The following is a 25,110-nucleotide window of genomic DNA, read 5'->3' as shown; positions in this document are numbered from 1 at the left end:
GGAAGGAAGGAAGGAAGGAAGGAAGGAAGGAAGGAAGGAAGGAAGGAGGGAAAGAGGGAAGAAAGAAAAAAAAAATATTGAGCTGTATCCCTGAGAACATATTAGGTGATAGTAGAATGAGAGAATAAAGCAGTAAAACTTTTAGAAAAAGAAAGATGTTAGTTCAGATCCTGCCTCCAATGCAAATTACAGTGGATGTGTGAAAATTATCTTTAAACTAGAATTCCTCATGCAAAAAGTGAAGCACTAGCTTATGGGGAGAATCAACCAACATAACTGATCTAGACCACTTACTATAGTGTTTGTCATTTAATAAGTGATAAATAAATATTAACTATTGATGAAAGAAAAGGGATTCCAAATTAAATAAATAGATCAGTGAAAATTTATTCTTACCTCGTTCTAGCTGCAGGCCAACTCGGGAAGGATACCACTTTGGACCTATTCCATGAAAAGTAAAGCATTTAATTGTCAGCACAAGTATACACACATTTTAAAATCTAATAGTTTCTTCGGGTAGATTCCTAGTAATGCAATTGCTGGATCATAAAGTAATTCTATTTTAAATTTTTTGAGGAGCCTCCATACTGTTTTCCAGAGTGACTGCACCCCTTTTCATTCCCAACAGTGTAAGAGGGTTCTCCTTTCTCTACAACCTCACCAACACCTGTTGTTTCTTGTCTTGTGAATTCTAGCCATTCTGACTGGTATCAGGTGATATCTCATTGTAGTTTTGATTTGTATTTCCCTGATGATGAGTGATGTTGAGCATCTTTTCATGTGTTTGTGGGCCATCTGGATGTCTTCTTTGGAAAAATGTCTATTCACATCTTCTGTCCATTTTTAATTGGATTAGTCATTTTTTGGGTGTTGAGTTTTATAAGTTCTTTATATATTTTGGATACTAACCCTTTACCAGAAATTATCATTTGCAAATATCTTCTCCCATTCTGAAGACTGCCTTTTAGTTTTGTTGATTGTTTCCTTTGCTGTTCAGAAGCTTCGTATCTTGATGAAGTCCCAACAGTTCATTTTTGCTTTTGTTTCCTTTGCGTCAGGAGACATATCTAGTAAGAAGGTACTATGGTCAATGTCAAAGATGTTACTGCCTGTGTTCTTCTATAGGATTTTTATGGTTTTGGATCTCACATTTAGGTCTTTAACCCTATGATCCAGCAATTGCACTACTAGGTATTTACCAAAGAATACAAAAATACTAACTCAAAGGGATACATGCACTTCAATGTTATAGCAGCATTATCTACAATAGCCAAATTATGGGAACAGCCCAAGTGTCTTTAACTGATGAATAAATAAGGAAGAAGTAGTATGGATGCACAATGGAATATTACTCAGCCACAAAAAAGAATGAAATCTTGCTGTTTGCAATAATGTGGTTGGAGCTAAAGTGTAGCACATTAAGTGAAATAGTCAGAGAAAGACAAATACCATATCATTTCACTCCTATGTGGAATTTAAGAAACAAAACAAACTATCATAGGGGAAAAAGAGGAAGAGGCAAGCCAAGAACAGACTCTAAACTACAGAGAATAAACCAAAGGTTACCAGAGGGGAGGTGGGTGAAGGGATTGGTTAAATAGGTGATGGGGATTAAGAGTGCACTTGTGATGAGTAACAGGTGTTGTATGTAAGCACTGAATCACTAAATTGTACACCTGAAACCAATATTACACTGTATGTTAACTAACTGTAATTTAAATAAAACAAATGAAAAATCCGATTAAAAAATGGGCAGAATACATGAATAGACATTTCCCTCCCCACCCCAAGTAATCTAATAGTTTCTGTTGGAAGACAGATTCGATCTTAGGAAGTGGATAAAGTACTTATCCAGTGTCATAAATGGAGATAGATCTTGGCAGTGTGCTAACGAGCAGTGGTTGATAGTTATGATGAGAGCTTTAGGGTGGTAATTTTCTGTTTTTTAATCTGGGGTCTGGCTACATATATGTGTTCAATCTGTGGACATGTACCAAGGTATATGACATAGGACTTGTGCACTTTATGTAAGTTATTTTTCAATAAAATGCTTAACCATCTTCATTTAAAACCAAAGAACATTGATCTTATTATTATTATTTTTTAATATTGACACCTGAAAGTGGATTATTTTCTTTACCAGGAGTAAAACACACAATTCATATTGGAATAATATGTATTATCGACTTTTAATAATTATAAACCTATTGATCATAGCAGACCATCAATTTAGTATCTTTCTCTTATACGACCATTAGGAATAAATACATAGTTTACGAAAGAATTCTACCTGGATAAGGAAATCAAAATGCATTTATCATATACAGCCATAATAGAAAAATTGGTTCACAAAATAGAGCTACCCTATGACCCAGCAATTATACTACTGGGTATTTACCCCAAAGACACAGATGTAGTGAAAAGAAGGGCCATATGCACCCCAATGTTCATAGCAGCAATGTCCGCAATAGCCAAACTGTGGAAAGAGCCAAGATGCCCTTCAACAGATGAATGGATAAAGAAGATGTGGTCCATATATACAATGGAATATTACTCAGCCATCAGAAAGCATGAATACCCAACTTTTACATCAACATGGATGGGACTGGAAGAGATTATGCTAAGTGAAATAAGTGAAGCAGAGAAAGCCAATTATCATATGGTTTCACTTATTTGTGGAACATAAGGAATAGCATGGAGGACATTAGGAGAAGGAAGGGAAAAATGGCGGGGGGGGGAATCGGAGGGAGAGATGAACCATGAAAGACTATGGACTCTGAGAAACAAACAGGGTTTTAGAGGGGAGGGGGGAGGGGGATTGGTTAGCCCTGTGATGGGTATTAAGGAGGGCACGTACTGCATGGAGCACTGGGTGTTATACAAGAACAATGGATCATGGATCACCACATCAAAAACCAATAATGTATTGTATGGTGACTAACATAACATAATAAAATTTAAAAAAAAATTATTTTCTCTTAAAATGAATTCTAAGTTATTATTTTAAAGTTTCTATTGAAAATTTAATTCTTAACTTTGATATCCAGTATTAAGCAAATTAACTTGATTTATAATAAATTCAGAGTACTGCCAAAGAAACATACTGCATTGCTCTTTTGTTTTCAAAACACTGTTTTTTATTTTTTATTTTTTATAGACTTTTTTTTTAAGATTTTATTTATTTATTTGACAGAGAAAGACACAGCGAGAGAGGGAACACAAGCAGGGGGAGTGGGAGAGGGAGAAGCAGGCTTCCCGCCGAGCATGGAGCCCGATGTGGGGCTCTATCCCAGGACCCTGGGATCATGACCTGAGCCGAAGGCAGACACTTAACGACTGAGCCACCCAGGCGCCCCCAAAACACTACTTTTTAAAGTGGTAGTAAGAATGATGATAATAAGACGTAAGTAGACTATTGAAATAAATTCTCTCTAAATTTATTGCAAAAAGAGAACTTATACATGCACATTATCATGGACAAATAACTCATAAGTCAAAAATTGTAATCACAAGTTTAAAACTATTTAGGATTATATTTAAACAAAATTTAGTAACAGCATGACAAATGAGCAGACACAAAATTTAACTTTGACATTTGATTTTTTAAATTAGAGAATATGCAGGTGAAGACACTTTTTTGTTTTGTTTTTGTATTTACTAATAAAATTCTTATTATTTGTATAACCATTGGTTGTTCTGGAATGTATATTAACATTATTTGCTGAAAGATTTTTTTTTTTTTTTTTTTTTTAATTCATGAGAGACAGAGAGAGAGAGGCAGAGGAGAAGCAGGCTCCCAAGGAGCAGGGAGCCCAATGCGGGACTCGATCCCAGGATGCTGGGATCATGACCTGAGCCAAAGGCAGACGCTTAACCATCTGAGCCACTCAGGCGCCCTGCTGAAAGATATTTTAAAATAATTACTTGTATTACTCATAGTGGAAATCTGCTGCCAAAGAAGATATGATGCAAATATATACAACAGAGGCTTCTAAAGTTTTAATTGAGTTTCAAATATGGGTATTGGAGAAATTACAATCAGAATGGGAATCCATTTATATTGAACAGATAGTCATTGAGCACCTACGATGGGTGTACATTAAAGCTGACAATTTCTGTCCATTTAAATAATATTCACATGAGATACTGCTTTCAACAGCACTTTGTGATGCTTCCTATTGTGGAAATAAAAAACTATCATTCTAAGCCGATAAAACTGTCTATGAACCAAATGACTGAATACTGGCTGAACCCACACTAATACATCAGAAAAATTAGAAGCTCTAAACACTTTTTGGGAAATCCATGGCCTTCTAACTCTGTCAACATAGATCTACTTATGGAATAAACTTGGCATTTATAGGTTGTGACCTTTTAACAGTGTGTCCTAGCGAAAAACAGTTATTAACTGCCTATATAAGCCTTTAGATTAGTTTCAGTCACCTTTTCAAAGAGCAAAGAATACATTTGCTGAAATGTTCTGTGCTTGTTGTGGAGAGGTGGAATAGGTTTGAAGAATGGCAGAAAAAAGACAGTATAAATGATAAAGAACATAAGTTGCATAAGGATTTTTAGCATGGATGAATAGTCTAAAAGATTATTTATGTTGTGGAGTACATTGAAGGTAGATAACTGGCTTACAGATGAATTATAAATACATAGGGGATCTAATGCATCTGTCAGTCTCCAAATTTATCAAGATATTGAGCTTGATTTGTGCAACTTTTTTCATATTCTAACCATGACTTATAGTTATTTTCTTGATAATTAAAAGTGTTTATATCACTAAGGGATAACATTCTATTTTATTTTAGTTTAGCTTAGTGTAGTTTAGTTTTATTTATTTATCTGAAAGAGAGAGCATAAGCAGGGAGACGACCAGAGGGAGAAGCAGACTCCTCGTTGAGCAGGGAGCCTGACGTGGGGCTTGATGCCAGGACCCTGAGATCATGACCTGAGCCAAAGGCAGATGCTTAACTAACTGAGCCACCCAGGCGCCCCAAGGGATAACATCCTAAATGGGTAATATATGTAATTCAATATATATGTACTTCAATAGGTAATTCAAATATATTTATTTTAATAAGTTATTTTCCAAACTGTTGGTTGTGAGCCATTAATAAATTGAAAAATGGAATTAATGTATTATTCTTAACATTACTTAAAGGAATAGAACAGAATAGTGTAGAGTAGAATAAGTAGAGATGTATCATCATGACACTGGATGCAATGTATTGCAATAAATTGTAGATAGGTTAAGGACTGTTTCTTGAACTTTTGTTCAATAGTTTAAATTGTATAAATACATTTTATTTTTATAAGAACTATAATAATTTCTTATTCGCAGTCAAAAAGTTTTGAAATCCATGAATCCCAGAACACTTATGCCTTCACTTATGACCCTTGGTAAAACTAGCCCTTTACTCCTACCTTTTTCTTGATTTCACCAATCCCAGTAGGAAGGATAAGTTCTGAGAGCAGTTAAGGATTAAAGAAAGTTAATAAATGTGATGGAGCCTCCATATTGAACCATAGAGACTTCTAGGAATAAATGAAATGGTGATCAATTTTTGTTGTCTACATCCTGGGTTCTTTGTGGCTGGTGTTGTGAGATAAGATAAAGAATAAATAGAAACAGAATATAGACCTAAGAAGTATGCTATGCAGAGCTGGCTCTGTTCAAGAGGTTAATGGAAGAAAGATGCAGTTCTACAAGCTTCTATATGGCTCAGTTTAATTCCTCAATATTCCAGAACTGGATGTAGAAGAAAATAAGCAAATTTGCCTGCACTGTTTACTGTGACCTGCCACTAGATACAAATGTGTCAATTAAAGCTAATCTTGGAGATGACAGTTCCAGAGAGTTAGAAACAAAGAAGGCTTATTTTCCAAATAATTGATAGCTACAAGATAGGAAATAGATTCTAAATGTTCTGAAAAATAACAATGACACCTGTTAAAAAAAAAACTTTAGATAATAAGACTCAAGAAAATGTAGCATTTTTTTTTTTAAATAATCTCTATGTTCAACGTGGGGCTTGAACTCACAGCCCTGAGATCAAGTCACATGTTGTACTAACTGAGGCAGCCAGGCACTCCAAGAAAACATACCATTATAAACTAAAGTGTATCAACTGTTATTTCTAATAACCCATTTGAAAGAAAAAGTAAATTGTATGTGTATATAATTATTATAATATATAACATAATATATAATATTATTTGCATTTGTATAATTTATCCTTGTTTATATACACAGAGGCTTTTTGACAAGACTGAATAAAATTTATAGAAATTTATCATCAACTTATTTTTAATAATAAAAAAATAATGGGATGATAGTATAGACAATTAGACCAGGCAGAAGAGAGAATTAGTTAGTTGGAAAATGGACGAGAGGAAATTACTCAGAAAGTAGAAACATGAAAGGTTCAAGAAAATATGAAAGCAATTTAAAAGAAATAGGGGCTAAAAGTGAACAATATATTAGGCATATGGAAGCATAAGAAAAAAAATATTAATTACAATGGTACACTATATATTCCTCCCCATACATCCTATTGAGGACAACTAGAAAAGAATGGCAAAATATTTTCTCAAGTTCTCCACAGAGTAATTAGAAAAATGAAGAATTATGAAACTGAGCTCTGGGAGAACAGAAAACCAAGAAAGCTGAGTCCAGCAACTGGAGACACATTCCCCTAGGGATATCAGCTTGTATTGGAAGAAACAGCTGAGCAGGACTTTCCACAAACTCACAAGCCTAAGGAAACAGAAGAACAACTATATCCCCAGTTCAGAAGTAGAAGCTCTGGTAAAAGCCCAATATTCCAATTGGCATTGTGTAATTAGGGCAAATCAGAAATAAACCAGTTCCTACAGGAAATGAAGCTGAATTTTGAATCATCCCAATCCCTGTTTGGATTCAACTGATCTGTAATCTCCACAGTCCAGCTCTTCTGCCCAAGGAAGCAAAAGTAAATAATCTCTGGAGGCAGATAACTTCATCTAGAGTCTGTTATTATCTTTACATACTTTCACATTTTTCAAATTTTCATGTATGGCAATTAAACTGATAGCGGATTTTCTAAATGGCAACAATAAAAGGTAATGGACAAAAGGCTTCTAAATGGAGTACCTTTTAAAGAAAACATAAGGACATTACTGGAGTGAGAAATCTCACACTCAGTAGACCCTTTCTGCCTGTTGGTAGAGGAACATCTAAAGGATCAACTTTTAGAAAAATAAGTTAATTCTAGGACTAAGAGATAAGGTAAACTAAACAATATTGAGCAAAGGAACTGGCATATATGTGGACACTTCTATATAAAATAGCTGAATATCTATATAATTCATGTATATAAAATAATATAGGTACTAGTAATAATGTATATATGTATATAGAAACAAAATACTGGGGACCCCTGGGTGGCTCAGTCGGTTAAGCGGCTGCCTTCGGCCCAGGTCATGATCCCAGGGTCCTGGGATCGAGTCCCACATCGGGCTCCTTGCTCAGCAGGGAACCTGCTTCTTCTTCTCTCTCCCTCTGCTTGTGCTCTCTCTGTCAAATAAATAAAATCTTAAAAAAAAAAAATACTGGACAACAATAACATACAAAATGGAAAGGATTCAAAAAAATGGAAAGCACTCTTTGTACTTAAAGTATTCTAAATAACTTGGATTATTTAAGAAGAATGTAGAAATATTGATCAATTTCAGATTTTGATAAAAAGATTTTTATTTGTTTATTTATTTATTTATTTATTAGAAAGGGAGGAGGAGGAGCAGAGGGAGAGAGAGAGAGAATCTTAAGCAGGCTTCACACCCAGAGCAGAGCCTGATGTGGGACTCGAACTTATGACCCTGAGATCATGATGTGAGCAAAAATCATGGGTCAGACACTTAACTGATTGAGCCACCCAGGCTTCCCAAAAGATTTATTTTTTAAAATTTTGAACAGTTTATTAGTAAACATATTTCTATTAAGCCAAACTTTTTCTTATTAATAACTTCCACATATATTCCTTGTTCTAATATCTGAAGTATACAACTCTCTTTTTTCCTTTGAGACAAAGGATGTGCTCTGATGTAAAGTTCTCATATGTACAAAATGAAATTAAAGTACAGGAGATATCAACCAAGTAATGAAATTCTAAGTAGGAAACATGATGTTATGACAGAATGTCCTGTGTACTTTGCATTATCTCTTTGGTTATATTGTTTTATTAATTAGTACTTCCATAGTCTTTCCAAACACTACAATCCTATAAGCAAGCCTGAACAAAAGGGCAGACACATGAATTGTTTCCTTTTTTATAAGAAATAAACACCAAACATATATAAAACTCCTTATGTATTAAAATACTGGCTGCTGATTTAATATTGTTGAATCAGTTGTTTTATTTGTTACAAATGATTCATTCAGTACAGTACTTCACTAGAACTAAATGGACCATTCTTTTCCTTGTAAACCATTTATTTGAAGTTTTATAAATGCCACCTACATAATTAAGTGATCAAACTAAAATAGAATCAAGGAAGCCAGTAAGATATGATATGAGTGATAGTGTTTATATCTGAAAAATAAAAGAACCATTTCCTATCTCATTCCAACAACAACAAAAAGTTTTAACACTAAAGGCAGCCACCAACCAATGTATGTAATTTTGCTGACCTTGAAAAGAAAATGCATCTGCTAAAGAATTTGCTATTATGGAGTGCTCAAATAAGAAAGACAGAGTGCTATCACACTGTATAATCAGCAATCACAAAGCAAGGCTTCTGAAGGAAAACAGACATGGTTCTAAAAATGGAAAATTTAGAAGCTGCATAAAAATATTCAGATTTATAAAAGAGAGCATGAAAGCAAGAAGCATAAAGTAGCAAGTCAATTTCACACTAAATAACAAAGCAGAAAGCAGAATAATGTGGGGCAGGGAGAAGAACACACAGAGTATAACCAGACTATTTCTTTATCCTCACTGGCTTAAATTTATAGCCAGTTTGTTCACCAAATTACCCACCATACTTCTAAGAAATTACCAGGATTGATCATCATGCCTGTATTTCCATTTACATTGGACACCATTAGCTGTCAAGTCTCCCAGAGTATTACAATGACTCTTCTCCCAATTTTGCCTTGCACAACCACTAATCAAACCTGATTGTCCACCTTCCCATGCCTTCTAATACTCCCCCAATGCACTTGAGGGCACTTATAGTCTGTCAACAGCAAAAACTTCTAAACAATCAATTTTCACTCAAAAAAGTCCCTCCATCTTCTTCCTTTAATAGAAAACTCCGTGATTTTCAACTAAGTATTTATTCTTCACACTAAATCCTTCCAATTATGGGCATGAAAATGTGTTAGGAATCCTCCTTGCTATTAAATGCTGTTTCCAAAACATTTTCTCCATTCTCCTTGTGGACTTCATATCAAATTTTACTATCTAATTTAATTGATTCTTGTTGCTGTCTCTGCTGGACTGGTCTTTCCACTTAAAATATTCATGACTTTAACTCAGAACATGCTCTCCACCACTACTCATTCATCATTGTTAGTGATTTTAATATAACTTGATTTTTTATATTACTCACCAAACATTATGTCCATAAGCCTGCTAATGATTGAAATTTAACCAAAAGAGTAGAAAAAAATTAAAAACAGAGAAAAGAAAAGAAAAAAAAAAGAAAACAACAAAAAGAACATTGCTTTTTCATTAAAGTTTGCAAGATAATCTTTGACTTCATACCAGTGGCCATAGTACTCTGTGCTTTCTGGTTTTGTATTATTGAGAACATTCCCTTAAAAAGTATAATAACCAGTCCAGATATCTCACTGTTCATATATCTATTTTATTTGAATTTAAATTTCCTCACACAGTCACATATTCAAATATAAATTTGAAATCAATCATTTGCTATAGATAAGACATCTCTTCTAATATTTGGTGAATCTATAATATAGTCACTTGCTCAAGTTCAAATACTGCTATCCCAACCATTTTGACTTTTGGATATTATAAAACAAAATTGTTTAATAATATCTGTCTTTGGGAATATCAGCATGTCATTAAAGATGAATCAAAATAACCCTGACATTGCTCAGCAATTCACAGGTTTAAATGTGCCATAATGAGAGATGAAACAACTTACAGACAGGATCATACCTCCTGCACTTTAAGAATTGTATTAGCTATGACAGTTGTATTACATGAAACTTGACTGGCAAAATGGACATCCCTTCCTAACAATTTAGTCTCCTAAGATTCTGAAAACAATAATACATCACATAGGTAAATTGAATTTTTGACACTTATATGAGTTGCTGATGACATTAAGTATACAGCAATGTAAATTTGACCAGTATTTTACAGTAGTCACAGTGAGAAGAAGTCTATTTTCAATACTTGGTACATTAATATGTGCAAATGGTTTATACTATGATTTGAACTGAAGCCACAAAGAAAATATTGGCTTAAGTAAGAAAGTTAAGAGAAGTACTTTTAACAAGGGCCTTTTACTTAGTTAAGATGACAGACAAAACAAAATTGTATTATTCTATATATCATTAGCAGAATTTCATAATAGAAAACATTAATGAGATATAAAAAAACATGTTTGGAACATTATATTATTACACTTTGTGATTTCAGTACCTGTATATACTATAATGGAATAAATTTGATATGTAGTTTCTTTTCAAAATATTACCTCAAAACATATGCAGCTCTTAATATCATTTTGGTGGATGATACATTCCTTAGTTCCTTTTTTTTAAATCTCAACTTGCCACTTATGAGCAAATAAATCATCAATCTCTCTAAAATTTCAGTTTTTTTTTTCCATTCAGTATGTGCCCTCTTTAATACCCATCACCAGGTTAACCCATCCCCCTACTCCCCTCCCCTATAGAACCCTCAGTTTGTTTCTCAGAGTCCATAGTCTCTCCTGGTTCATCTCCCCCTCTGATTCCCCCCCTTCATTTTTCCTTTCCTGCTATCTTCTTCATTTTTTTTTTAACATATAATGTAGTATTTGTTTTAGAGGTACAGGTCTGTGATTTTACAGTCTTACACAATTCACAATGCTCACCATAGCACATACCCTCCCCAATGTCTATCACCCAGCCACTCCATCCTTCCCACCCCCCACCACTCCAGCAACCCTCAGTTTGTTTCCTGAGATTAAGAATTCCTCATATCAGTGAAGTCATATGATACATGTCTTTCTCTGATTGACTTATTTCGCTCAGCATAATACCCTCCAGTTCCATCCAATTGTTGCAAATGGCAAGATTTCATTCCTTTTGAAGGCTGCATAATATTCCATTGTATATATATATATATATATATATATATATATATATATATATATATATACCACATCTTCTTTATCCATTCATCTGTCGATGGACATGTTGGCTCTTTCCATAGTTTGGCTATTGTGGACATTGTTGCTATAAACATCAGAGTGCACGTACCCCTTCAGATCTCTACATTTGTATTTTGGGGGTAAATACCCAATAGTGCAATTGCTGGGTCATAACGTAGCTCTATTTTCAACTTTTTGAGAAACCTCCATACTGTTTTCCAGAGTGGCTGCACCAGCTTGCATTCCCACCAACAGTGTAGGAGGGTTCCCCTTTCTCTGCATCCCTGCCAATATCTGTCATTTCCTGACTTGTTAATTTTAGGGTTTCAAAATTAAGATCCTGAAGGCTCAGCCAGCATTACCTTAATCCTCAAACCAGGAAAAAAGGAGAATTTCAGACGGATATCCCTGATGAATATGTATTCCAAAATTCTCAACAAAATCCTAGCTAATTGGATCCAACAATACATTAAAAGGATCATCCACCACGATTAAATGGGATTTATCCTGGGGATGCAAATGTGGTTCAACATTCACAAATCAATCAATGTAATAGAACACATTAATGGATCACCACATCAAAAACTAAAGATGTATTATATGGTGATTAAAATAACATAACATAACATAGCATTAACATAATATAATAAAATTAAATTAAATTAAAAAAATGAAATTTCAAAATTAGGGAAGCAATCTTCTTCCAGCATGACCTTTTTTTTTTTTTTTTTTTTAAGATTTGACATTTCTCGGGGTCCCTGTGTGGCTCAGTTGTTAAGCTGAGTTCGTGATCCCTTCGGCTCAGGTCATGATCCCAGGGTCCTGGGATACAGCCCCACATCGGGCTCCCTGCTCCACAGGAAGCCTGCTTCTCCCTCTCCCACTCCCCCTTCTTGTGTTCCCTCTCTCGCCGTGTCTTTCTTTGTCAAATAAATAAATAAAATCTTAAAAAAAAAAGATTTGACATTTCTCTCTATGTATATACATTTCTCAACATATATAAGTTAACTATTTTGAAATATACTTAAGAAAAAGAAAGTTGGATATATCCTGTCAACTCCTTTTAAGAATCAAGAGAGCATCTGCGACCACACAGAATAAAATTTACTAACATTAATGTAAAATAAAATTTTAATTATTTTTAACTAATGAATTCAACATTAAGCAATTCTGGAAAATCATTCAATTTGTGTGTATGCTTGCGTAGGCACATGTGTTTCAGTATGCCACAAAGTCTTGATGGTTAGACTATGAATATTCATCTATAGTAGTATAGCATAGTACCTGATAATTTAACTTGATTAATGAGTATTTGTTGAATTAAATGGAATTAAATAATTTTTGTTACTCAAATAGCAAAAAAAAAAAGATTTTCTTTTTTTTTTTTTAAGATTTTATTTATTTAAGACAGAGAGAATGAGAGACAGAGAGCATGAGAGGGAGGAGGGTCAGAGGGAGAAGCAGACTCCCTGCCGAGCAGAGAGCCCGATGCGGGACTCGATCCCAGGACTCCAGGATCATGACCTGAGCCGAAGGCAGTCGCTTAACCAACTGAGCCACCCAGGCGCCCAAAAAAAAAAAAGATTTTCTTAAAGATACAATTAAAAATACAAAAAAAAAAATTAAACTATTATTTTGTGAGATAATCATGTGGAAACTTATAAAAAATTTCCTGTGAAACAAAATTTTTTAGATTACCAAATATTATTTGGCTTCAAATTGTAATGATTCTTTCTTTATTGAAAAAAACTTAACAATCTGTGGAATAAAATTGTTATAATGATGTATACAGCATGCTTAGTAAAGAAGAGATGTTTTGAAAATCTGATTAAATTTTAAATGGGTTAAATATGATTCATAAAAATTCATTCTTTTCCTGAAATATTTTGCATGAGGTTCATCAAGGATGTGGTTAACTAACAGATCTCTTTTGCTATTTCTAGCTCAGGGAGACCCATATAGTCTACTTTTTTGTGTCAGTTGGCATATTCATTAGAATTTTTTCAATGACCAGAACATCAATATTAACAGGATTTATTAATTTATCTCAATCTTGAGATCTAATTGTAATATGAAAAAAACTGGTGAGATTTTTGCCCACTATTGAAGGGTCTTACTGGATTGTGGGGTGATTAGATTTCTAGAAGGGAAATAGCCACTTAATCCCCATAGCTTTCACAAAATGTAACCTGAGTGAATAACCTGCCAAATTGTTCCATATATTTATCTAAATTCTTGATAAGACTCATAATTTCTGTTGCTGAGGAAACTATTATGGAAAGAATATTAGCTACTTCTAGAGTTAGCAGTGGAGAGCTTTTTAAAGAAAAACATTCTGCCACTTCTTCCCTTGGTTACATTTATCATTTTTCTAGCTTCTTTCACAGAGAGACCAGGGAATTCTACAGCCTTGTCCAGGAGGCTCCTTTCAGATTGCCTAGAGGATACTCATTATTCTATACTATATGTCATAAATCTTTCCACTGTGTTATCTTTGTTTTGAGTTATTCTCCTTGAACCTTTCAAAGTTTATCATTGTTTATGTCCCCCTGGCCTTTTGGCAAAGAAATATATGCATTTCAGCTGTCACAATAAATTATACCTCCCTTTATGGGTCTGAAACTGCAATTGGTTTGCTAATCCCATTGCCTTTTCTTGCTTCTCTCTCCCTTTCCACCATTGCCCCATCCCAGGCTCTCTCTGGGGACTCAGAGACAAGTAGTCCAATAAATTATAAACATCATTGAAACTTTGTATGGTGTTACCAACTAATAGATAACACAGGTCATGAGTAAAATGACTTGGCTTGTCTTTCAGAAAATTCCTTTATGACACAGAATGAGTGCATGAATTCTTCAATTGACTGTCATTCACTTTTTACTTCAGTTCATATATTACTAATTCTTAGATCAGTCTCACAGGAGAAAATTCCATTGGCAATTTCAAACCATATTTGCATTAATTCCTCTTATTTGTATTAAGTGTTGTTTTTAATTTAACTGTTGATCCTACATGGCACCAGGTGACATTAGACAGGGATTTCAACTTTTATAACCAATTGTGAACTATGCATAGACTTATAGCAATATTATTCATTACATAATTTCTAAAACTAACTTTCAAGTTCTTTCTCTATTTGTTAATGAGGACTAATGATAGCATTTCTGAAGTAAAATACACAGATATTATTTGAATTTCTGCCTAAAAAATAATTTAAATATATGACTCAGTAAAATAGAGGCAATGGAGATTAGTGGTTTGAGTGCAGGTTACAGAGTCATATTCCCTGAGTTTGAATTCCAGCTCTGCCACTTATTAGCTATGTGACACTGAGCAAGTTATCTAATATTTTTCAAAGAATTTCATCTGTAAAATGAAAAGTAAAATACTACTAGATGATCATAAAGTTGTTGTAAGTAGTTTTAAATATTTGCTGAACAGAAATATCTTAGGATATTCATAACAAAGAGTGACTATTAGATAAAAGTTAGCTATATTTATTTTCCTTATTATGAATGTTAATGCAAGGGAACTAGAATAGGACATACAAAGATATTATGAGGCACAATATTTGATAGCAAAAGCTCAACTTTGATATCAGCTATAATCTTTCAATTTAAAAAAATGAGAGTATAATTAAGAAAAATCAAGGATTCTCATCAAGAACAAAAAGGCATTTATATCTTGATAATTTAGTGAATTTTATAAAGATAGATTATTCCAAGAAATATAAAGAGACATGAGCAAACATCGGGATGAAGGAATAGGGATACTCTGCCTAAGTGACAATCTAAACTTAATAAATAATTTTTAAAGCAATTCAAATATCCAAGAAACAAAAATTAGTGATGCTATAATCATTGGCAGAAAGTATGAAATTTAACAAAAAGAAATTCATTTGAAGGAGAATTAGAGGTTTTAAGTATCAAGGAACAGTTATGCGGAGAAAAAATCTTATAGGTTTTAGAAGTGGATTTTCCAACAAGACAGAGGGTCATAGGGGCAGGGAGGGAAAAATGAAACAAGATGAAACCAGAGAGGGAGACAAACCATAACAGACTCTTAATCTCAGGAAACAAACTGGATTGTTGAGTGGAGGGGGGTGGGAGGGAGGGGGTGGCTGGGTGATGCACAATGGGGAGGGTATGTGCTATGGTGAGCACTGTTAATTGTGTAAGACTGATGAATCACAGACCTATACTCCTGAAACAAATAATACATTATATGTTAATAAAAAAATAAATAAATAAATTTCTGCAGCCCAGGGATGTTATTGGAAGCTAACAGAGTTATGTTTTTGAGGTATAATGCTTGAAGAGCACAAGGATACTAATAATTGACACACCTAGATTTGAGGAAAGAAGAGAAAACAATAACAAGATAAACATCACAAGGAAAGAGCTTTTCTTTTCATTTTCCTTGCCCTTCATGGTTTCCTCTAATTTTCTTAAACACAATTGTTTATCAATTTTGACATATATGTTACTAGTCCATAAAAAATTGATGAGTAGAAAGATTCCATGGAATATCATCCTAATTTCATGGTGTTATTATTTCTGACTTTTTTGGCTTAGAGCATCTATTTTGGGTTTTGCACCCAATTTAACATGTGTGTGTCGGGGGGTGGGAAGGAGGAGGGTGTTCTCCCATTACAACCTATGCTTAGGACACCACCATGGTGTCCCACAATTTAACTAAATTCTGACACTATCTACCTGGAAGTACCAGCAGATTCCACAGGTTAAGAGTTCAGTCCTACAAAACTGCTTTTCCATTACTTCAGACACCATTTGCAAGTCCAGGTTGTCACCTGTGCTTCTGACCAACCTCCTATAAAACGAAGTTTCCCAAGACCCCTTCCTCAGGTATCGTTAATTTGCAAGAGCTTCTAACAGAACTCAGAGAAATATTTTACTTATTAGATGACAAGTTTATTATGAAAGGATATAACTCAGAAACAGTCAGGTGGAAGAGATGAATACAGCAAGGATGGAGAAATGCCTCAGAGTTTCCATGCTTTGTCTGAAAAAAAACCACACTCCCTGAATCTCCACATATTCTCCAGAAGCTCTCTGAATCCAGTCTTGTTGGCTGTTGACAATTGATTCAAACTTTAGACCATTCCCCTCCCCAGAGGCCTGGGGGTGAGACTGCAAGTTCCAAACCTCCTGGCAACAAGCCCCCATTCTTAGGTGTAGTCCAAAATTTACCTCATTAACAATAAAAGACCTTTGTTGCTGTCATTACTTAGGATATTCCAAGGTTTTTAGGAGCTCTGTGCCAGAAACTAGCATGAAAACCAAATATACATTTCTTATTATAAATCAAAACATCACAGCATCCTAATTTATTTTGATAATTTAAAAAGAAACATGATCTAGAAACACTAAAAAGCATTTACTATGTATAATTTTCTTTTTTTTAATTTTATTTATTTAATTGACAGAGAGAGAGAGAGAGAGACAGTGAGAGAGGGAACACAAGCAGGGGGAGTGGGAGAGGGAGAAGCAGGCTTCCCACCGAGCAGGGAGCCCAATGCGGTGCTCGATACCAGGACCCTGGGATCATGACCCGAGCCGAAGGTAGTCGCTTAACCAACTGAGCCACCCAGGTGCCCCATACTATGTATAATTTTCTAAAAAAAACAAGTATTCAAACTTTAGTGTCAAATAAGGATCCAAAATATTTATGAGGAATTATCTAGAAAGAAATTATTCATCAAGTGTTTGGTACAAATGCTCACATTAATCAAAATCTTGCATAATCTCAATTATATACAAACTTTGATATAAGCTTTGAAAATATAAATATTGATGTAACTTGAAAAACATTTAGTAAATGTTATGTGATTTGTTACTACATAAAGATTGAATCTCATTCAGTATTCTTCAAATGTTCATTGGATTTTATATCTCACCCAACCTTAAAACTGTGGATTTGTCAATGTTAAATGAACAAACCTTTTAGAGTCTCTAAACATAAGAGAATTTTAAATAAAAATTACAGCAGAAATAAATGATATAGAAACAAAGAACAGTAGAACAGAATAACAAAACTAAAAGCTGGTTCTTCAAAAGAATTAATAAAATTGATAAATCCCTAGCCAGACTTATCAAAAAGAAAAGAGGAAGGACCCAAATAAATAAAATCACAAATGGAAGAGGAGAGATCACAACGAACATGACAGAAATACAAACAATTTTAAGAGAGAATTATGAAAAATTATATGCCAACAAACTGGGCAATCTGGAAGAAATGGATAAATTCCTAGAAACATACAAACTACTAAAACACAAATAGGAAGAAATAGAAAATTTGAACAGACCCACAACCAGCAAAGAAATGGAATCAGTAATCGAAACTCTCCCAACAAAAGTACTGGGTGAGATGGCTTCCGGGGAAATTTTACCAGACATTTAAAGAAGAGTTAATACCTATTCTCCAACTGTTCAAAAAAATAGAAATGGAAGGAAAACTTCCAAACTCCTTCTATGAGACCAGCATTACCTTGATTCCAAAACCAGACAAAGACCCCATTAAAAAGGAGAATTACAGGCAAATACCATTGATGAACCTGGATGCAAAAATTCTCAACAAGATACTAGCAAATCAAATCCAACAGTACATTAAAAGAATTATTCACCACGATCAAGTGGGATTTATTCTTGGGCTGCATGGCTGGTTCACTATTCACGAATCAATCAACATGATATGCCACATTACTAAAGAAAGGATAAGAACCATATGATCATCTCAGTAGATGCAGAAAAAGCATTTGACAAAATACAACATCCATTCTTGAAAAAACCCTCAACAAAGTAGGGACAGATGGAATATACCTCAATATCATAAAGGTCATATGTGAAAGACCAAAAGCTAATATCATCCTCAATGGAGAAAAACAGAGCGCTTTTCCCTTATGGTCAGGAACAAGATGGGGATGTCCACTCTCACTACTATATTTAACACAGTACTGGAAGTCTTAGCCTTAGCAGTCAGACAACAAAAAGAAATAAAAGACATCCAAATCATCAAGGAAGAAGTCAAACTTTCACTATTTGTAGAGGACATGATACTCTATATAGAAAGCCTGAAAGTCTCCACCAAAAATCGCTAGAACTAATACATGAATTTAACAAAGTCACAGGATATAAAATCAATGTACAGAAATCTGTTATATTTCTTTTTTTCTTTTTTTTTTTTTATTTATTTATTTTTTTATTTATTTATTTGAGACAGAGAGAATGAGATACAGAGAGCATGAGAGGGAGGAGGGTCAGAGGGAGAAGCAGACTCCCCGCCGAGCAGGGAGCCCGATGCGGGACTCAATCCCGGGACTCCAGGATCATGACCTGAGCCGAAGGCAGTCGCTCAACCAACTGAGCCACCCAGGCGCCCAGAAATCTGTTATATTTCTATACACCAATAATGAAGCAGCAGAAAAAGAAATCAAGCAATTGATTCTATTTGGAATTGAACCACAGACCATAAGATACTAAGAATAAACCTAACCAAAGAGGTAAAAGATCTGTACTCTGAAAACTATAGAACACTTATGAAAGAAATTGAAGGGACACAAAGAAATGGAAAAACATTCCATGCTCAGGGATTGGAAAAACATTGTTAAAATGTCAATCCTATCCAAAGCAATCTACACATTTAATTCAATCCATACCAGAACTAAACTTCTGACAAATCAGGAAAGAATACCCAATGGAAAAAGTCTCTTCAACAAATGTTTTTGGGAAAACTGGACAGCCACATGCAGAAGAATGAAACTAGACTACATACAAAAATAAATTCAAAATTGATTAAAGACCTAAATGTGAGACAGGAATCCATCAAAATCCTAGAGGACAACACAGACAGCAACCTCTTTGACCTTGGCTGGAGCAACTTCCTACTAGGTAAGTCTCTGGAGGGAAAGGAAACAAAAGCAAAGGTGAACTATTGGGACTTTATCAAAATAAAAATCTCAGCACAACAAAGGAAACAATCAACAAAACTAACAGGCAACATACAGAATGGGAGAAGATATTTGCGAAAGGCATATCTGATAAAGATATGACCTGATTTTGGTTGGTGTCCAAAATCTACAAAGAATTTACCAAACTCAACGCCCCAAAAAATAATAATCCAGTTAAGAAATGGGCAGAAGATATGAATACACATTTTTCAGGAGACATCCAGATGGCTAATAGACACATGAAAAGATGCTCAACATCACTCATCATCAAGGAAGTACAGATTAAAACCATGATAAGATACCACCTCACACCTGTCAGAATGACTAAAATTAACAACACAAGAAACAACAGATGTTGGCGAGGATGTGGAGAAATGTGAATGATCTTAACACTGTTGGTGGGAATGCAAACTGGTGCAGGCACTCTGGAAAACAGTATGGAGGTTCCTCAAAAAGTTAAAAAAAAAGAGCTACTGTATGACCCAGCAATTGCACTACTAGGTGTTTAATCCAAAGGATACAAAAATACAGATTTGAAAGGGTACAGGCACCCTGATGTTTATAGCAGCATTATCAACAATAGCCAAACTTTGGAAAGAGCCCAAATGTCCACCAGGTGGGCTAAAGAAGATGTGGTGTATATATATATATGTATATATATATACATATATATACATATATATATATACATATATATGTATATATATATATACATATATATATATACATATATATATAATGGAATATTACTCACCCCTCAAAAAGAATGAAATCTTGCCATTTGCAACAAGGTGGATGGAGGTAGGGTGTGCTATGCTAAATGAAAAAAGTCAGAGAAAGATAAATACCATATGATTTCACTCATATGTGGAATTTAAGAAACAAAACATATGAACAGAGAGGGAGAAACAAACCATGAGACTCTTAGAGAACAAACTGTAAGTTGATGGAAGGAAGGCAATGAGGGATGGGTAGATGGGTGATGGGTATTAAAAGGGGCACTTCTGATCAGCACTGGGTGTTGCATGTAGGTGATGAATCACTGAATTCTTCTCCTGAAGTCAATATTGCACAGTATGTTCACTAAATAGAATTTAAGTAAAAATTAATATAGATTATATTATTTTATTATATTAATTTATTTATATTTATATTTATTTATTATTTATTTTATTATATATATTATATTATATTCATTATATATATAATATATATATAATAAATAAATTTTTTTAAAGAGAGTTTTATTTGAGCCTAAGTTAGGATAGTTACCCAGGAAACATGCTCTTCACAGGGAAGAAAGTGCTCTGGAAAATGAAGAGTTTTTATAGGGTTATATATTTTGTACTTCTTGTAAAATCTCAAAGGATTATAGATTAGCATACACACAGAAATCACAAATTTTAGTGTTAAGGGATGCAGGCAGTAGGAGCATTGATTGATATCTTATGGACAAGATGGTTTTCCTTTAGGCTACTCATTTAAAAAGCAAGTGTACAAAGTATGCTTGGTGGGCCATTAATCAGCCTTTTGGTTTAAATGAAGTTTATACACAGTCCTGTTAACTTAGGAAGAAATCTAAAATGGCTTCCCTTGATCTTTAGAGAGTTTTTCCTATCATCCATTTTAATTATAACTATGGTATTTACGTCCACCAAACAATCACAGAAGTTGTCATTCACAGTAAGTGGTTGAAGGCTAGTTCTTTTTAGAGATTATGCATGAAATGGTAATAGTATTCAGAGCACCTTATCTTGTTGTGATTGCAAATCACTTTTAGCTACAAAACCAGTAAAAGTTTTTAAAGATTTGAAAAAAAGTTGTTTTTTTTAAACTATTTAGATGAAATCCTACCCTTATACAACTTTGTACAGCAGTAGTATTGTCTAATCTCTGCTTTAGATTCCTTGGCTTCCTCCCTAAAACAAGTAATGACAGAGTTCTGAAAGAATATATTCACTAGACATTTGGTTTAAAAAATCTTTAAATCCTTTTTATTAATATAACTTCTATTTTATCCATGCTAACTATTCATCCATCCCTTTTCTAAGGAGGTCTAGATTATAAGAATCTAAATACTTTTAAGTATGATAAAGCATAGCAAAATAACTTGTAACATTTGGGCAGAATTTTTCCACTGTAATTTACTTGTTATTCTGGCAAACATTTTGATTGTTGATTGATTAAATCCACAAAATGGAATATATCATTACAGATTTAAATTAGTATATACACAGTTGGCCCTGGCTTTTTATAAGTTCTATTATGTTCTAAAAATATTAGCTATTATTCTAATAAAGTCATATTGTACACCAAAAGATAATTAACTTAAATTTAAAATAAAGAAATCATGGAATAGTTATTGATTTAAGTAACATGAAATAAGGTAATGCTACTCAGCTTGAATATGTAATAGACTTGTTTTTTGTTTTGCTTTGTTTTTAAGATTTTATTTATTTGACAGAGAGCAAGACAGAGATAGATCATGAGCCGGGGGGAGGGGTAGACTGAGCGGCAGACTCCCCGCTGATCAGGGAGCCCAATGTGGGACTCCAGCCAGGACCCCAGGATAATGACCTGAGCCAAAGGCAGATGCTTAACCATCTGAGCCACCCAGGTGCCCCAAGTTTGTTTTTTAACATGGAATTTTTTTTAATCCCTTGAAATCTTAGAAAATATTCACATAATTTTAGTCACAGTGTCACCTAGATTTCTAAGATTCTTAATTTTTCAGCTTAACTTTAACAAGGTTTAATTCTTCTACACAACCTTTATGAGAAAATGAGAGTAAACAGAGCATGACCTATAGGGCCGTGAGCATGGTCTCTGAGACTCTCTAGGAGAGGCTTCAAAATACAAGCAAGAACAATCATCACAAGTGTGAATAAAGACATGTGTGGAGGTACAGAAAGACTGAGGGAGTATTGCAGCTGAGGCATTTCATAAATTTTTGGTGATTAAAAATGAGAAGAGGATAAATAGATGAAAGTGTATATGTGTGCATATGTGTAACTTAAAGTTTTATTAGAATCTCTTTTTCATGAAACCATTGCTATTTCCCTCTTATTTTAACAACTAATATTTTAATTGTGGTTTCCTTCCCATTCTATTTCTTCACCAGTCTGGCTGCCATGGTATCACCAGGGTAATCTAAAAGATGACTCTTTTTTTTTTTTTAATTTTTATTTATTTATTTGACAGAAAAAGACACAGTGAGAGAGGGAATACAAGCAGGGGGAATGGGAGAGGGAGAGGCAGGCTTCCCGCTGAGCAGAGAGCCCGATGCAGGGCTCAATCCCAGGATCCTGGAACCATGACCTGAGCCGAAGGCAGACGCTTAATGACTGAGCCACACAGGCGCCCCAAAGATGACTCTTATAACAAAAGTGAACTAAAAAATTATAAACCCTGGAAGAGGATAAGATAGTCATTTTACAGGGCAAGAAAATCACAGTAAAGAAAATTTAAAAATAGAACTAAGAAAAATGTAAAGCTGACACAAAGAGAAATAGTAGGGCGACCAGAAATCAAGATCAGCCAAAACACCTAAGAGAACAAAGAATAGAGATGAAAGACAAATAAGAACTCTCCCTTCAGGAAACCCAGCCTTCTGATGACTCTGTTTCTTTCTTTACAAGATTAACAATTCCTGGGGCACCTGGGTGGCTCAGTTGGTTAAGCGACTGCCTTCGGCTCAGGTCATGATCCTGGAGTCCCGGGATCGAGTCCCGCATCAGGCTCCCTGCTCTGCAGGGAGTCTGCTTCTCCCTCTGACCCTCCCCCCTCTCATGCTATCTCTCTCTCATTCTCGCTCTCTCAAATAAATAAGTAAATCTTTAAAAAAAAAAAGATTAACAATTCCTATTATAACTGCAGGGCTTGCAAATAAACAGCATCAGAAGTATTGTAATAAAAAAATTTATTCTGTGTCAGAAAGTAAAGAAATAAGTTTGTAAAAAATCTAACCATTGTAGTTACATATATAAGATTAATATTATCTGAATATATTTATGAAATTCAACAAGATATCCAATGCTATTAAATATGCTAAACATCAACATAAAATATTAAAGCAATCAACACATAATTTTGTTCTGTTTCATTTTTACCATTGTAAAATTGTTAGTGTTAGCACTTTTTCCTTGCCTTTTATTATTTGGTAGATACATTAAACATAATGTCCAATTTAATTGACTTACAGAAAATTCTCTGTAATGTAATATAGCAAAAAAATGTTTTTGTGCTTTGTAAAACTGAAATACCAGTAAGTTTTTGAAATAAAGTATAATGGACAAAAATTGCCTGAATATTATATTTTTTATTAAAGTGTAATTTGCACATAATACACGATTTTCAGGTGTACAATATACTGACTCAACACCTACATATATTATGAAATGATCAACTCAATAAGTTACTATCTGTCACCATACAACGTTTTTATATTGACTATATTTCCTATGCTGTATACCACATTCCCACGTGTTATTTATTTCATAAATGGATGATTGTACTTCTTAATATCTTTCACCTATTTTATCCATCTCCCTATTCCCCTACCCTCAGGCAATCATTAGTTTGTTTTCTGTATTTATGAGTCTCTTTCTGTTTTTGTTTGTTGATTCATTTGTTTTGGTTTTAAGAGTCCATATGTAAGTAAAGGCATATATTTGTCTTCCTCTGCCTTATTTTGCTGAACATAATACTCTCTAGTTCTATCTATTTTGTTACAAACAGATATTCCTTTTTACGGCTGAGTAATATTCCAGCATGTGTGTGTGTGTGTCTGTGTGTGTACCATATCTTTTTATCCATCATCTATTGATGGACACTTAGGTGGACACTTATGCTTTTGTATCTTGGTTATTGTAAATAACGCTCTCCTAAACATAAGGGGTGCATTCATTTTTTGAATTAGTGTTTTGATTTTATTTGGTTAAATACCCACAAGTGGAATTGTTGGATCATATGGTGGTTCTATTTTTAATATTTTACAGAATCTCCATGCTATTTTCCACAGTGGCTATACCAATTTACATTTCCACCAACAGTGCACAAGGATTCCCTTTTCCTACATCCTCAACAACACATTTTCTTTCTTGTCTTTTTGAAAATAACCGCTCTGAGAGATGTGAAATGATACATCATTGTGGTATTGATTTGCATTTCCTTCATGATTAGTGATATTGAGCATCTTTTCATGTTGGCCACATAAAGTATGGTATAATAAATACAATCATTTGAATATTATTTTTCTTTAAGTGATGGGTATACTTTATAAAATAACACTCATTTTATAATAATGAAAAGATCACAATTTACATATAGTTGTTAAAGATTAGATATATGGCTAGGAAAATAAATAAAATAATAGTCATCAAGAAATCATTAGGTTTAGGGCACCTGGGTGGTTCATTTGGTTAAGCCACTGCCTTTTACCTGGGTCATGATCCTGGAGTCCCGGGATCGAGGTCCTCATTGGGCTCCCTGATCAGTGGGGAGTCTGCTTCTCCCTCTTATCCTGCCCCCTCTTGTGTTCTTTCCTTATCTCTCAAATAAATAAATAAAATCTTTAAAAAAAATCCTCTAAAGAAAGCATTAAGTCTAAAAAAAAAATAAATCACTAAGTCTAAAAAAAAGAAATCACTAAGTCTAAAAAAAAGAAATCATTAAGTCTTGATATAGCTTTTAAAACTAATCACATTATTGTCACATTTGTTTTACATTTATTTATTTATTTATTTATTTATTTATTTATTTATTTATTTATT

The 25,110-nt window shown here is 33.9% G+C and overlaps 1 protein-coding gene across 1 annotated transcript in view; it reads right to left on the bottom strand.

The window, feature by feature from the left end:
- TECRL (trans-2,3-enoyl-CoA reductase like) overlaps window positions 1–25,110 on the bottom strand; it is a 107,641-nt gene that overhangs the window by 52,712 nt on the left and 29,819 nt on the right. The window contains exon 3 of the mRNA XM_021702422.1: window positions 397–441. Coding sequence (XP_021558097.1) covers window positions 397–441 — 45 coding nt within the window. The remainder of the gene's footprint in view (window positions 1–396; window positions 442–25,110) is intronic.

This window comes from Neomonachus schauinslandi, chromosome 2 (assembly GCF_002201575.2).
Source record: "Neomonachus schauinslandi chromosome 2, ASM220157v2, whole genome shotgun sequence".
In the NCBI taxonomy this organism is placed as follows: domain Eukaryota; kingdom Metazoa; phylum Chordata; class Mammalia; order Carnivora; family Phocidae; genus Neomonachus; species Neomonachus schauinslandi.
Note: the sequence above shows the minus strand (reverse complement) of the source record. Positions and strands in the feature narration are given on the sequence as shown.